Genomic DNA, 15,493 nt, shown 5'->3' on the forward strand with positions numbered 1-15,493 from the left:
AGAAAAACAAAATAATAAATAGAGGCCAGTTCATTTCCACTGTTTATGTCAATAATTACCACCACAATGTTAAGATATGTCGAATATTTTTTAATCAAAGTATTGTATATTATTTCTTCTAGAGTGCTTTTCTACGCTGCAATGATTATAATATTTAACAACAGCATGTCAAGAGTGTTATCCTTGTAAGTTTTCTACCCTAATAAAATAGGAAAACCATGCCATGCATACAAAGCATAGAAAAATAACGTTTATCTTTCGTTGGCCTGATTTTTGTTTTTGTTTTGTTTTGTTTTTGTTTTTGTTTTTGTTTTGTTATTTCGTTTTTGTTTTTGTTTTATCTACTTCCTTTACTTCTGCTCAAGTACCTCGATGATGGGTCATGCACTGTTTACCTCTTGTGTTCAGAATGAATTTGGCGTTAAATTAACAGTGGTCTTTGTCATTAACTCTCGTAAAAGTTCTCATTTCATAATAATAATTCTGCCTTAATAACTTGATCTTAAGCACCAACCGTAACAATACTATTTATTTTCATTACAATGGACGTCATGCCAGACCTTTTTTGTACCGTGACCGACTTCTTGAAATAAGGCTTCTTGAACACAAGATTGGTAATCACTACAGCAGATTTATGGTCGTCATCATGAACACGTGGATCGTTATGGTGTGTCCAGAAATGCTCATTTGCTTTTGTTTCTTTGAACGTGAAACTTTGGTTACTTCATGTTCTTTGTTGTGTGTGTCTATTTTCCTCGTCTGGCCTTTATCCTTTTTTTAAATTCTTTTTATTTCTACTCGTAAGTTGGTTCCCTTGATTACTCTTCGTATCGTGAAACTACAAAATGCATAACAAAAGCCGCACAAAAAAAAGAAAGTCTTAACCACACGCCATTGCTAAATTCATTTCAGCGGGGAACTTGACAATTTCCTTTGTAGACCTAATATACGTATCACTCTGTTAGACTGGTCCCTGTACACAATTGTTTACGGTTTGATTTACTTTTTGTAACCAAGTACGGTTAAAAACTGAGTATGGCAGAGGTGTAAAAACTCGGAATATACTTTTGTGCAGGAGACATGTGAAAAACTATAGGTTCAACGCTTTCTACCATTTGGTCATGTTTGCGTGGCTTAAAAAGCGGATTAGTTGAGTAAAAGTGTTGCTTTCCTAGGGGAACTTAGTCAGTTGGGTCCATATTTTTTGATAATGCGAATGATTAAAGACGAAGATAAAGTCACTAATTCAGAGAAGGAAGCAGAAAAGCAAAGAAATGAGATCAATTCATTTTGACAAGTGTTAAAATGATTTACGTTTTTATTATGAAAATTAAAATAAGGCGAAAGAATGTTCCGAATTTGGCAAAACATCCCAATATGTAATATCGGGAGGCTCCCTCCGAACACCTTATACCTTGGTACACAGAATAGGTTGCTTCCCCATTAGATTCTTTACCCGTGTAGATTTGGGCATTCAAGATGTTAATCGATGACCACTGAAAATTAGCAGTACTATAGTTAAGACATATCTGTAGTATAGTTTGCATAAAGATATACATCACGACAATCTATAACAACTTTTTTATACTTATAAAAAATATGAATCTTCTACTCCATGACGGCCTGCCTTTGACATATGCATTATGAATGTCCGCCAAATTGGAATATATTGTACTTTTTCAACCGCTTTTGAGATTTGCACCATGATTGCTATAAAAACAAATATAATGCTTGTAATGCCCTTTTTTCTTTTCTTCAAGTTTTCTTAAGGACTCTCAGATAATTCATACTTTCCTGAAAAATTCGAAAGATCTTTTGGAGACAATCAGTTCAAGACTATTATCTGATTATAATAGCATTAAAACCTTCGATTTTTCAACACTGCATACTTCTATTCCCATACTCAGTTAAAATCCCGACTTAAAAACATTATACATCGTTGTTTTAAGGAGCGTGTGTCTATTTTTATAGGAACATTATTAGCACTGACTCTACAAAGTAGGCGTGAATGTCGTTAATCTAGACAGTAATGACTTCATTTCTTGGATTAAGTCCGCATGTATGATCCTTTTTAGAAAGACATGACATTTTGCATAACCTTTGAGAAATACGCACTATTTCGGCCATTATATTATATACATTGTATACCATGACCCGGAAAAAAAAACTTTTGGTATCTAAAAAATGGCCGTCCAAACAACATGCTTTAAGTTCATCGACTTTCCAATATTACAATACTTCATCTGATCCTTTACTTTGAGTCTCGAAATCGCAAACAATACTAGAACAGGGTAAAATAACCCATACATATCATCTCCATCTTCAACCACTAATCGATCGTCACCATGACCTAATTTATCGCTATGGAGTGTCGATTGCCATCGTTGCTGCTGCGTTGGATGTTCTTCCTCTTTCACCAAACATGACGTACAAACAAAGCAGGACGGGTGTCTTGCTCTTAGTTGAATTCATTTTCCTACTTAAATCTGTACGTTTGTTTAAAGTTCCTTCTGTGTAATTTGTACTCTCGTTGGTTGTCTTTTTTGTTTGCTTTCGGTTGTTTTTCCTACGAATGTTTCCTGGTTTGATGCTCCTACAGTTTCTTTTTATGTATGTAAATTAATCTTTGTATAGTGAAAATGTCACTTGTCATGTTAGGCACATTAATGGAGGGGACAATAGGATGTATAAGATATGTCTTGATGCGGCAAACGAGTGATAATTCTACAGAAATTTCGGGAGAAAGTATAAACTTTGTTATTTAAAGTTTCCGTGTGTTGAAAGTATAAACTTTGTTATCTAAAGTTTCTGTGTGTTGAAAGTATAAACTTTGTTATTTAAAGTTTCCGTGTGCTGAAAGTATAAATTTTGTTATCTTTTCCAACATGGTAACATTCCATTTACTCCACCATATGGCATCTTTATCTCAAATAACGTTTATCTTGAAATTATACCAAATAAGATTTGCTTGATAGGGTTCGACAACATACTTAGGGATACTTACACTTGAACAGGGTTTTGATGCCCAAGCAGCAGTAAATATTCGTTTCCGCTCTTACTAACTGCTGCAGACATGTCTTTCGAAATTCTCGGACATAAATACAAATCAAACGTCGTGTAAAATCATTCACTATTCCCGTGTTTGCAAGATTCTTGTATTTTCCTAAAATGGGATAGGTAAGCGTCAGACGCTGTTTGGAGCTTTTGAATGTTGACATTTAAATGAAGAACGATGTGCATCTTGCAAAAGGCAGGAACTGTACATCACTCCGGTACACCTAAGTTCACCCTGATTTTAGTTGGGTTCATGCTACTACTTAATTTTATGTTTTTATGGTTCTTTGTATAATTAGTTCTGCGTATATTGTATTTTTATGCTTCCGGTTGTATTTTCCCCTGGGTTGACTCTTCGATATCTGTAAAATGTCTGTGTGGTTTATGGTAAATGGTGAAAAGGTAAAAAGAAAATAATTTTACTAATATCAATGGAAAGAGAGGTGGATTATATGTGTTGTTGCGGCAAACGCTAGATAACTCTAGAATATTTTTTGAAGAATATTCAGAGTTTGTAGTTTGAAGTTTCGACTATCACAGTCCGAAAATAGTTTGGTTGACTTGGGTCCGTTTGTAAAAAGCTGATCTTTTTCAAAGACGAAATACAAATTTGAAAGTCAAGGGAAACTATTAGGCCAATAAACAGTGACAAAAAAGGAGGAAAACCATACAGAAAAAACAATAGGCAATGGAAAGAAAATTAGAACCCGCAACCCACACTGTGTAGGGTATGCGTCCTATGCTTCCTATCAAAAGTTAGGAACAAATAAAAAAAGTAGAGGCACGCTTGTTCCCACTGTTTTGCCGAAAGTTTGCATCACAATGTAAAAAAATATGTCATTTCTTAGTTTAAGCATTATATAAGTCTCTTTACTAAAATAATAGATGGTATATAATTGTACACGTTGCATCAAATGTCAGAAGTTGTTTTACAACATTACACAAAGGGCTTTGTCTGAGTAATTATACAGAAAAACTTAACAGAACCTCGTTGAAAAAATAATTCTTTTTACAATAGCTTTTCTTTTCGGCTTACTTTACATAAAAATATGGACTTCATTGGGTAATAATGCAATACTGTGTAAAATTGTTAATTTCGATCCAAATGAATTCGGAGTACAATTTATACATAAAGGTCTTATTCATCAACTTATTTTATATCAATAACTCTTCCTTAACCAGGTCTTTGAAGAAAATTTGAGGAAACTTTATCAATTTAACTATGGCACAAAAATACTTTGAATGAAATATTCTTGAAAAAGTTATGACTGTGTATCCTAAGCAGTATCGCTTTGACAGCTATACTCCTCGGTGATTCTAGTAATCCATATGTATAAAATCATAATATGTCCGTAACAATTGACTAGATACTACATAACAATGCACCTGGTTAAAGTCCCCAAGACCCCGATTCACAAATTGCCTATTGATAAACTAGTGTTCGATTAATTTCTTCAATTGCTTTTTTGTCATTTGTTCTTTTTGCCTCCATGACTTATTAGATGCGTTTCCCTTGAAATTTAATGTTCAAATATCGATTATTATTATGAGGAATACTTTCCTATCAACTGCTGCTGGCAACCTTTGTAAATGGAACTAGAAACTTTGCCTGAATCGCTCACCTTTTTTTTGGTGAGAGCGGCCATGTTTTTTCTTGGATTACAATTCCTAACACTTATACCTAAGGAAAAATAAGATCAATTTTCCTTAAATTCTGTCCAGTAAGGAGAAAATAGTCTAAAGTAATTTCTGAGGAGAAAATATTCTAAAGTAATAACAATACAATAGCAAAAAAAAATGTCGAAAAAAGGCAATAACTCAAACACGGCTAAATTCATTTACATGCAAATTTCACCACAGGTAGATCTCATAATGCTTAATATTTTACCCCATGTCAGGTAGATCTCATAATGCTTAATATTTTACCCCATGTCAGAAATTGGCTTATCCTAACAATTTTGGAGATATATGCGAAAAACGTCTGACACTTATGTTCAATTTTTAGTAATGACAGCCATGTTTTTCATAGATAAAAAAATCCCCTTATCAGTTCTAATCAGAACACCCTAAGGAATATTCATACCAAGTTTGATTCACATTGGTCTGGTAGTGTCAGAGAAGACTTCTGAAAAATTGTTAATGACGACAGACAATGACAATAGCTAACAAGAGGCTCCCAGGTGCCTGAATTGCTCATTGGTTAAATTTTGCCTTTCAAGGGCATAAATTAAACAAGTTGTAGGACTTAGAACATTAAACATATCAAAAAACGTCGAAAAAAGGGCAATAAATCCAACATGACTTAACAGATTAAAACAAAAATTTGCCCATAGAAAGATCTCATCATGCTTAACACTTTTACCCTATGTCAGAATTTGGCTAAACCTAACGGTTTTTGAAGATATTAGTAAAAAACTATTGTCTCACCCCTATGTTCCATTTTTATAAACAGTGATCATATTTTTCAACAGATAAAAAATCCCCACATCAGTTCTATGCAGGATACCCAAAAAAACATACATACCAAGTTTGATACCAACTGGTTCAGTAGTGTCAGAGAAGTTGTTTTAAAAAATTGTTGATGACAACGACAGATGCCAAGTGATTGCAATAGCTCACAAGGCCTTTGGCCATGTGAGCTAAAAATAAGGGTTCTGGTCCATAATTATCATTGAGAATTATTTTCAATTATCCTGACAGATAAATAAGGCAAAGAATACCTGATTTGGCAGGCCATTGTGCCAGTATTTTATATATTATGTAGTACCAATGAGTTTAAAGGGTTTAAAGTTGATATGTCAAAATTTAAGTTAAAATTTACAAATAATATAGTAAAACTGAGTAATTCTAACTTAATTGATCATTCTGCTCCATTTGATAACAGGTACCTCTTGAAATTTGTGGTTGAACTCTATTCAGGGATGAGGGAAGAGTAATGATAAAGAGATTGGTATACCTTGACCTCATGTTCTTTGATGACAAAGTCAATGTTGTAATATGAAAAACTACAAACTGATTAAAATCAAAATCTAAAATAGGAGATACACACTGGGAATGTGTAATGAAGATTCTTGAAATGTTGTATTAAATTGCATCCAATGGTGTAAATGGAGTTGTCAATAAAAATTGGGTACCCTATAACCATAAAAGAAAAAAAAATATTGAGTTTCAAAATCTGAAATGAAAGGTGCATATCTTTAATATTGAATGAGTATTCTGTGAAATGTTCATTAATGTCACCAAGCAGTTAAAGGAGGAGGAATGGATAATAAAATCACAACAAAAGTATCTGAACTCACAGTGGCAAAATTCTTAATAAATAAAAAAAGTACTATAATTTTTGTTTATAGTTTAATTTTACACATTCCATATCAGTAAATGAATGTCTGACAATATGTCCAACAAAAATGGATATCAGATAAGTCATGTAAAGCAGTACTCATTGCAGTTTGCATTGCAATCTGTCCATTTTTAACTGAGACATGAATTGTGGTCCACTTGACTGCTCGGCATAGGGTGGGCCAGGTAAAGTTTTAGTATAGTCCTGAACCATAAGTTCATACTATTCACACCGAGACGGCACAAGCTTTTCTTACACTCATCTCCTGAAACAGAAAAAATTGCTACAGACATGAAAGAACATAGCTTTTTTCATTTTTTTTTCACAATTTGATAAATTTTTGCCAACAACATATTATGTGTAAACCAAGACAATCGCTAGATTTGATATTTTCAAAGTGGTCAACATTTATGCAAACTGTTTTTTCCATTAAAAGCATTTACATTATTGTATAAAGTTCTGCAAGATTTTTTTTAAAAATCATTAACAAACAGTAATAAAGCAACTTGTATTAAATTTCATCATAAAATAGAAGACACCATAAAAGACAAGCATACCCATTTGTCCAGTAATTCTGTAAAGGTAAATCTGTTTGGCATTCGAAGTAGTAATACAGATAACCCTTGTTGTACTGATTTCAAGAAATTGTTGGTTTCTGGAAAAATGAAGACAATTAATATGTAACTATTTGTGTAATTTTTTATACAATATATATAAAGGAGAATGAGTAAAGAGACAACAACCCCACCAAGATGAAAAATGTCAGCCCAAGGCCACTAATTTAACTGTACATAAATAGAGATTTATAACACAATAAAAAAAATGATTTTAAAAGGACAATTTAACAGCTGCACTTCGTGCAATAAACAATATGCACATGGAAAATTTATGTTATTTTTCAATAGACAAAATTTTTATTATTGCCAATTCTTAAATGTCATATAATTACTTTCCACTAAAATGATATTTTGTTTCGGCTTTCACTACCCTGTATGAGGAGAAGATAAGGGTAAGATGATACAGTACTCACCATATTCTGGTAATTTGGAGTCACATTCAGGACTGGTGTCTGGATAACTTTCTGGGACCATAACAGAGATGGGTGGAACATTAGGTAGATTTTTATCATCTGGAAAACAATCAAGGTTGATTTAACTAGGAGCAAAATGGAAGCAGAAATTAGCAATATCCAAAGTAAATATACAGTTAAATAAAGAATCACTACAATAAAATACAAATATAAACTGTGTAAATTCCACTTTAAAACGCCTGATCAATTAATCCTGAAATAAATACACTTCCTGGTTGTTATCATCAGTGATAATTGCAAGTACAATGCAAGTAAAATTATTACATATAATATGATCATGAAAAAAATACAATTAACTTTTTATTGTGACAGTTCATCACTTTAAAAATACTGCAAAGAGAATTATTGATCTTTTCCTTACTTAAGCAACCAATTAATTTTGAAATCAACCTGCTATGTATTTTTTGTTTTTTTATCTCAGGTCAATTTTCAACAAGTGGGTTTTCTATTATTTACCATTCTTGTACCAAAAAGTGATGAGAGAGGTCATAATTTTGTTTTTTCTTTTATTGGTATGATTATTAAAAAGGGCAATGAGACACCCTCAAAAGAGACGAAGGATGACCTGAGAACCAAGATATTATTTTTCACTGGCCTAATGTGTTTGCTTTTAATGTTTCTTTGACAGATTCGTAAATCTTTCAAACCATATATTCATATAACATAAAAATCATTTAGGTAGATCATATCTATTACAAAGAGCATTCTTCTATGTCATTTGGCAAAATCATACAAAAAAAAAACATATATTATGTTTCAAATGAAGTTAGAAATTTGTCTTTAAAACTATTTTGAAAAAAGTTCGGGCATTAATCTCTCTATGGTAAAATAACAAACATTACTCTCAAGGGGGAGACAGATATTTTTTTTCATTATTATTGTAAAAGAAAAGTTCTGTCACTCAATTTCCTTTTTGAAATATGAAATAATCTGAGATAAGTGTTCAGTATTCAAATTTGTAAGAAATTTTATATATGTGTATTTTAACAGTTAGTGAAATAGTGAAAATTCCCAACAAAATCTATATAAAATGTTCTGAAATAAGCCTCAATTACCTCAAAATTCAGTTTGGTGACCTATGTTTTTATCTTCAAATTTTACAGCATGTTCCTTCAAGGTCATCTTTCAGAAAAAATAGATCTATGTACTTTATGTAAAAGGTATGATGTAAGTGTAGGATCCAAGAGGATATTTTGTGACTAGATTCCAGACGCCCATTTGTTTGAAGGTTATATTTTTTTCAAGCATTTCTTAGCAAATGCAGAATAATAGTTTAATAGCTTGGAACCCCTTTTTCACATGAAAGGATCCAACCTGAACATCAAACTTACCAAGTTTATATACTAGATGAACCACATGAAAGGATCCAACCTGAACATCAAACTTACCAAGTTTACATACTAGATGAACTGTTTTGGATCTTTTGTTATACAACGGGTTTAGATTTACTTTGAACCTTGCTCCCAGCCTGGCAATCTCTCCCTGGAGAATATGTGGAATATCATCTTCATCATCCGATTCTTCTATTCTTTTTCTCTTCTTTGGTGGAGGACTTGGAGCCCTAAAGTAAATTATTATTAGAATAATTGAACCAATAAAGTTAAACCAACTTATGTAAGTAAAAATTGGTAGCAGTAAGCTACTAATTAGGTGTTGTTCAAATGAAATCAGCCCTTTAAGAAAAACTTAAGTGATAAAATTTGGATAATGTATTACCTTGGATTTTATGCAATATTTACAGCCATATTAACATCATATCAACATTATTACTTTACTATTGAAAATTTACTTTTGATACATTCACATAGATAGTAACCATTTCATTTGCAATTATAAAATTTGTATGAAAAAATCATAGTGAACACTCAAGGATCCACAGCAGTTGCACATAATTTTGCATTGTTCACAGCTTTGAACTCCATTTTGAATCTCAGAGTGTTATTTTTTCAAAGATGTCATCTTAAAGTACATGTACCTGATTGGAGCCCCATATAATGCTGTCATAGCAGGTCCAAATGTCCTGTGTAATGAATGGTTGAACATTGGAGATGAGATATGAGCTGTGACAGCCTCTAACAGTGGAGCACAGATATGGGATGTTGTTACAATAGTTGTTGTTGTTGTGGTTGCTGTACTTGGTGTCTGAAAACAAAATTAAACTGAAAAATGAGCAAAAGGCAAAGAAACTACAAACAAGTAAAACACTTAGATTGACATTAGAAGTATGCAAATTTATTTCATATGAATAAAAGACATATTCTTGACTATGCATTACAACTGTTTTTATCTTCCAAAGAAAAATTGATAAAACTTATATAGAATGCACAGGGAATCTTATTAAACCTTCATAGTAATCTCGAATAATTATAGGCATTGTGTTAAAATATAGGCAAATATGTTCATGTACACGAATGCATCACAGCTGTGAAGAAAAAGATTGCAGAATAAAAGCTGATATTCTTCCCCTATGCTATACCTGTTTCCCACCATATACTTACAGTTCTACTACTTTGGTGAAGTTCTAACTTCTCCAGGACCTGTTCACACTTTAACAATGTTTGCATTGGTAACCGTTTAGAAGGATCTGTCAGGATATCTAGCAGATTCTTCATTTTACTGATATCTTTTTTGTGCTCTGTAAATAAATAAAGAATAAATAATTATTTCAATTTTCAAAAAAAAAAATCAACTTCAAACTTCCTGGAATATTTTGATTACTGTTTAAGAATAAAATTGTTCTTTTGAAAGAGTTATCTGCCCCTGAAATGTTCATTGAAATGACTACATTTACTATAAAGAAATGGCAAATCTAGTTTTCATATTTTAATCAGGTACAAGAAATGAAAAGAAACCTTTAGAGTATTATATCTTCAATAGGGTAAATTCAGAAATTATTTGGATGTTTTTAATATATGGCGCCCATGTCTTGTTTTCACATTTTTTTTTTATCTGTAATGCACTTGATCTAAAGACAGATCTTAGCTATCACAGGGGCACATCAATGTGGTACAGTTTTTTTTTCTGCTATGTATTTAAAAGTTTCCTTTGATAAGATTGCAGTCTACTCATAAAAAAAAAAAACAACTTCCAATGCTTTTTAGATGGGTGTTATGAACCCATTCCTTGTGAAGAGACTTCAAGCCCTATTGTAAACAATGTAACCAAATCTTATCTCTAACGCTATTGAATTAAACAGAACTGATGCTAGACTTTTCAAAAAATCGTAAAAAATCTAAAATTATATTTTCATCTAAAATTACAAAATCACAATAATTAATGCACGCTATATGTAGTTTCTGGACTTACAGTACAATGCTTGATACTTAATTGTATAGAACTACCCATACCTTCCTTGTTATCAGATGTCATTTTGTTGATCATCCTCTTTAGAGGCTCCACATATCTAGATAACTTCTGTAGCTTGTCTAAATAGGCATGTTCTTCTACTGACCGAGGGGCAGGGCTAGCATGGCTCATGGCTGGAAACAGTGACAAACAGATGATTCAGTATCTTCAAATAGTCAGATTTTAATTGAATAATCACTAGTGGTATTTCATCCATAGCTGTTTTTTTTTTTTTTTTTGTGACTTTACATTCTCAGTTACATAATATGAAGACATTTTTGTCAGTACAAAGTAATGTTAAAGATGTGAATAATAAATACTATTTGTTTTTTAAGTAAGCACTATATTAACTCTGTAAAATATATCTTTTTAAAAATGTCAACTGCTTACTTGAGTAGCAATAGTAGTTACGTCAGAGATATTGTTCTCACAAATGCATTTTTAACAATCACTATCTACTACGTTAGAAAATAGCACTGTAATTTGCTACAATCATTTTGATTGATATTAAAATGCAGGGAATTCTTTAGCCAAAAACATCATGAACTATTAAATTGTATCTTAATAAGTAACAGATCACAATTAATTCCCCTTGACTTTTCGTTGTATACGAATATAGTTCCTTATTTTAGTCTTCCTGATTTTTTCCTTTGCTGTTCTTGACCTTATTCCTTCGTATTTACTGTAGAAATGTAGGGCAAGGATCAAATTTACAAGGAATTTGTTTTTCATTCTGTAATTTTATGTGGAAGATATGACTTGGTCCTGTGGAAGAAGGTCAAAATTTAGGACATTTGGCAGTGGTCACTTTTCATGTCTACGGGGTCTCCAAAGCATAGGTGCCAAAAACAAAAAATACTGGTGAATTTTTCTTACACTCTAACAGAAATCTGCATTTATACATGTTTCTGCATAGGTGAAGTTTTATTGAATTTGAAGAGGTGGGTTTTTTTATATGTCAATGTGGGTCTGTTGAAATGCACAAAATTAATTGTGTTCTGGTACCTTAAAATTAAAAATTGGGGAGATAACTCTATACCTGGTGTATTCAAATTACTACTAGGGGAGGGAACTCCATACATGGACTGGTTCCTTGGTGTAGAAGCTGGGGCCACAGGAGATTGAGCCATCATTGACATTGGTGAGGAGGCAACTTGTGATCTGTAAAGTACAAACAACAACTCAAAGTAACAGCAAAGTATTGAAACAAGTCTAATTACCATCATTCATAATGATACTCATAAAGGAAGGACTTCATGGTCATTACTGTGGTAAAACTTTACTAATGTCAAATTTTGATGGTTTAAAAAATTATGCTAAAATTATAAAATGATACTTGTTTTAGCCACGAGTTATACAGAATCTTTAAATTGAAATGGTTTGTGACTATAAAGAAATCTATCAACAAGACAAATACTGACTTGGATATTAATATTCTATAATGAAGAACACTGGTACAGACACTGATAGATTTACCTTTCATATTTCCCTTATTACTTTCATGTACTTTGCACACAGAATTCATTTTCATTAAAATATCTGTAATACAGTTTTAACATAATTTATGTATCAAAGATCCCTGTACCCCCAACTCTTACCAAAGCTCATAATTTCACAACTGACAGAACAGTAAAGTCAACTTAAGACAGAGGAAAGATGATATCACATGCATTAGACCCGAAAACCAACACACTGTTACCGATAATAAAATCTGCAACTATGGAAGCTGCAAAACATTGCTTAGTTAAAAATATTGTTAGCTCTAATTTTGTATTGTTTACTTCTTTTGACTTAAACTGAAAGGCAATAAAAATATCAGTAAATTTTGTTTTAAATAATAAAATAAAATGCTTTGCAAGATGCAACTTGATATGACAGCAAAGGTCAATAACAAGTATGGACACAACATCAAATTTGATATGCCTTTTAACTTGTGATTAAATGATTTAAAAGTCTAAGACCAAAATGACAGTGGTTCAAAGTACTTGAAAATTTATATTTAGACATAGGTAATAAGCATTTAGTTCAAAGTGAAAGAAAAAATGCTTACTTCCTACCCCATTTTTTGGTCATTCCATACTAAAAGGTAGGAACCATTACCCTTAAAGCTTTCTTTTTTGATGTGGAATCTTATAGTACAATATCAAATTGATCTATACATCATTATGACAATACCAATGATGTAAATGCTAATTTTTTTGCAATGAAAAAACTTCCTTTCTTTTAAACTAAAATGAAATATTCATCAAAGAATCATACTAAAAGCAAAATATTTATGAAGGTTTTTGTCCTCCCCCCCCATGTTTAATACTTGTAACTGTATTTCCTGTTCTGAACGTTATATATATCATTCTCATTGACATATCCTTGATGTTACACCTTCCTTTGTACATGTACTAGAATTAAATGTGTGCTAGATTTTTTCTATAGAAACATCCAAAATAGAAGCTTTTATTCCCTTTCAGATACATTTCTACAACTCCTAGCCAAATACTGTAAACAAATTCAATCTGTAGTTGCTAATTTTGTGGTTAGTTATTTTTCACAGATTCTATCAAAATGAACACATTGGCAGATATAAAATTGTTCACTGTTTTCAATATTACTAAGCTTAATCAATAAAGCTATTTTTTATTTATTTTTTTTTGCTTAATTATGTATCACGAAAATATAGTAGATTAATGTTCACAGTATGTGTCAATCCATTATGGAATCTGCCATATGATCAGCTGATATACAACAAATAAGAGTTTGTTATAATCATTAGTAGCAACTGACTACAGATAAACATATACATGTATATTTCCTGAAAATATCAAATTTATATGACAAGCTTTAAGAACAGCCAGATCTTGACGGTTCCTAGAGAGTACAAATAAATATATTGATATTTCCGTCAATGTTCATGTAATTGTTTTTATTTTGCAACCACATTTTCTAAATAAAACATGTGAAATTTGCCCAAAAGAGTTTATTTTTATCAGCAATCTTTTGAGCATGGCGGGTGGCAAGGCACCTTTAAACTTGTTATCTGTTTCCTTTTTGTGACATTGCTTGTAACTGAAAAGGTAACCAGGAGACTATATTATGCAGTGGATGAATAAAGCTTTGTGTTATTTGTATAGTAGAAAGCTTAGTTGCAGGATAAAAACGAGGACATCCTTTATTGAAGGCCAGTATATCACTACTTACACAGGCTGTGCTGGAGAGTGGACCATCTGTTGGGGGTTCTGTTGCCCCATTTGTTGTTGCATTGTTGCAGCATTCTGGTTCAAATTCTGGATAAAATAAAACAACACAGTAAAATTACTTATTAGAAGAAAAAATAAATGATACATACACCTATTACCATTTTACTCATCAGAGAAAAATACAATTTTACTTCTAAGTAGATTTAAAAGATGCAAGCATAGTAAATCTATAGACAACAATTTGGAGAGAAAAAAAATGAAAATTGTTCCATTGTATAAGATAAAAAAAAATTCAAATTACAAATCAAAAATTTCTTTTGATTGAAAAAAAAATGAATCTCATAATGTAGGCATTGGTATTGAAAGTCTGAGACTGATTTTGGTGCCTTCATTTTCCCTTACATTTCCTGTCTTTCATTTTGTACCGTTTTATTAGCTTAAAGTGAGGGTCTGATATGAGATGAATTTTAGGTATAATCATACTCCATGTTGAAATCATTTGTTGTAAGGGTAGTACATACTGTTTAACCCTCCCATATTAGGGGGAGACTCCCACTAAATCAATGAAAAGTTTGGAGTCTCCCATATTAGAGGGGAGAATCCCACTAAATCAATGAAAAGTTTGGAATCTCCCACATTAAAATGTAAGACTTGTGGAATTCAGATTGAAAGAGTAATCAAGGGAACCAAGGGAATCACTATGTTCTCTGAGAAAATGCTAAAAATTGAATTTTTACATAAAAAATTGCTTTTAAAAGGGAAAATCTCCAACATGAACTTTTCCATAGTCAACAGGTATGGTGGATAACTATGACACTTACCACAACTTCAAACACAAGGTGTTTTTATAGGAAAGGTAAACAGTGGTTGATATTTAATGATGTTGCCTTGATCTATGACAATACACCATTCATGTTTAGCTTATGATCAACTTTTACAAAATGAAAAGAGTGATTTATTGTAGAACATATTTAAGACAAGTGGGTAGGTGTTTTAAATACCTGACCAACATTTAAGATAAATACACTACCTGTCTTGGAATTCCTTGTTGTGGCTGGAAACCCATTTGCTGGAAAGTAAACAAACAGCAATGAATTAAGTTGTGTTGTTTTCTCATATACTTAACTTAAAAAATATATATTTACAACTTCCTGTGAAAGCACCTTTATTTGTGGATGTACATCTTTGTGGTGTGTTGAAGTTTTATTATTAAATTATGTTTTTTTTTTCAATTTGTGAACTCATTACAGTATCAAGCTTTCCAATAAAACTTTTCATTCAATCAGGAATTTGAATTTTGTTTTGACCAAACCATGAAAATCACTAAATATTTGTACACCACAAATAATAGTTCTTCCAAAGTAAGCTGAACTACCTGATTACCTGTATAACACCTGAATGCTGTCAGAATACCTGAAAAAAATATGGTCATATGCCAATGCACTGTACAGTTGAACTTATTCTGTTAAAAAA

General features: G+C 31.8%; 1 protein-coding gene across 7 annotated transcripts in view; it reads right to left on the bottom strand.

The window, feature by feature from the left end:
* Positions 1-6,349: 6,349 nt before the first annotated feature.
* The window catches only part of LOC148608193 (mediator of RNA polymerase II transcription subunit 15-like), a 63,498-nt gene continuing 54,354 nt past the window's right edge, over positions 6,350-15,493 (bottom strand). For all 7 annotated transcript variants that reach the window (XM_088547312.1, XM_088547311.1, XM_088547310.1 and 4 more), the window contains 10 exons: positions 15,051-15,089; positions 14,022-14,107; positions 11,869-11,990; positions 10,832-10,963; positions 9,983-10,119; positions 9,460-9,626; positions 8,873-9,045; positions 7,425-7,523; positions 6,952-7,049; positions 6,350-6,659 (listed from right to left, as the gene is read on the bottom strand). In XM_088547312.1, coding sequence (XP_088403438.1) covers positions 6,621-6,659; positions 6,952-7,049; positions 7,425-7,523; positions 8,873-9,045; positions 9,460-9,626; positions 9,983-10,119; positions 10,832-10,963; positions 11,869-11,990; positions 14,022-14,107; positions 15,051-15,089 — 1,092 coding nt within the window. In that variant the 3' untranslated portion in view covers positions 6,350-6,620. The remainder of the gene's footprint in view (positions 6,660-6,951; positions 7,050-7,424; positions 7,524-8,872; positions 9,046-9,459; positions 9,627-9,982; positions 10,120-10,831; positions 10,964-11,868; positions 11,991-14,021; positions 14,108-15,050; positions 15,090-15,493) is intronic.

This window comes from Perna viridis, chromosome 9 (genome assembly GCF_037379345.1).
Source record: "Perna viridis isolate PV_CMFRI_1.1 ecotype Kerala chromosome 9, ASM3737934v1, whole genome shotgun sequence".
Taxonomy (NCBI): domain Eukaryota; kingdom Metazoa; phylum Mollusca; class Bivalvia; order Mytilida; family Mytilidae; genus Perna; species Perna viridis.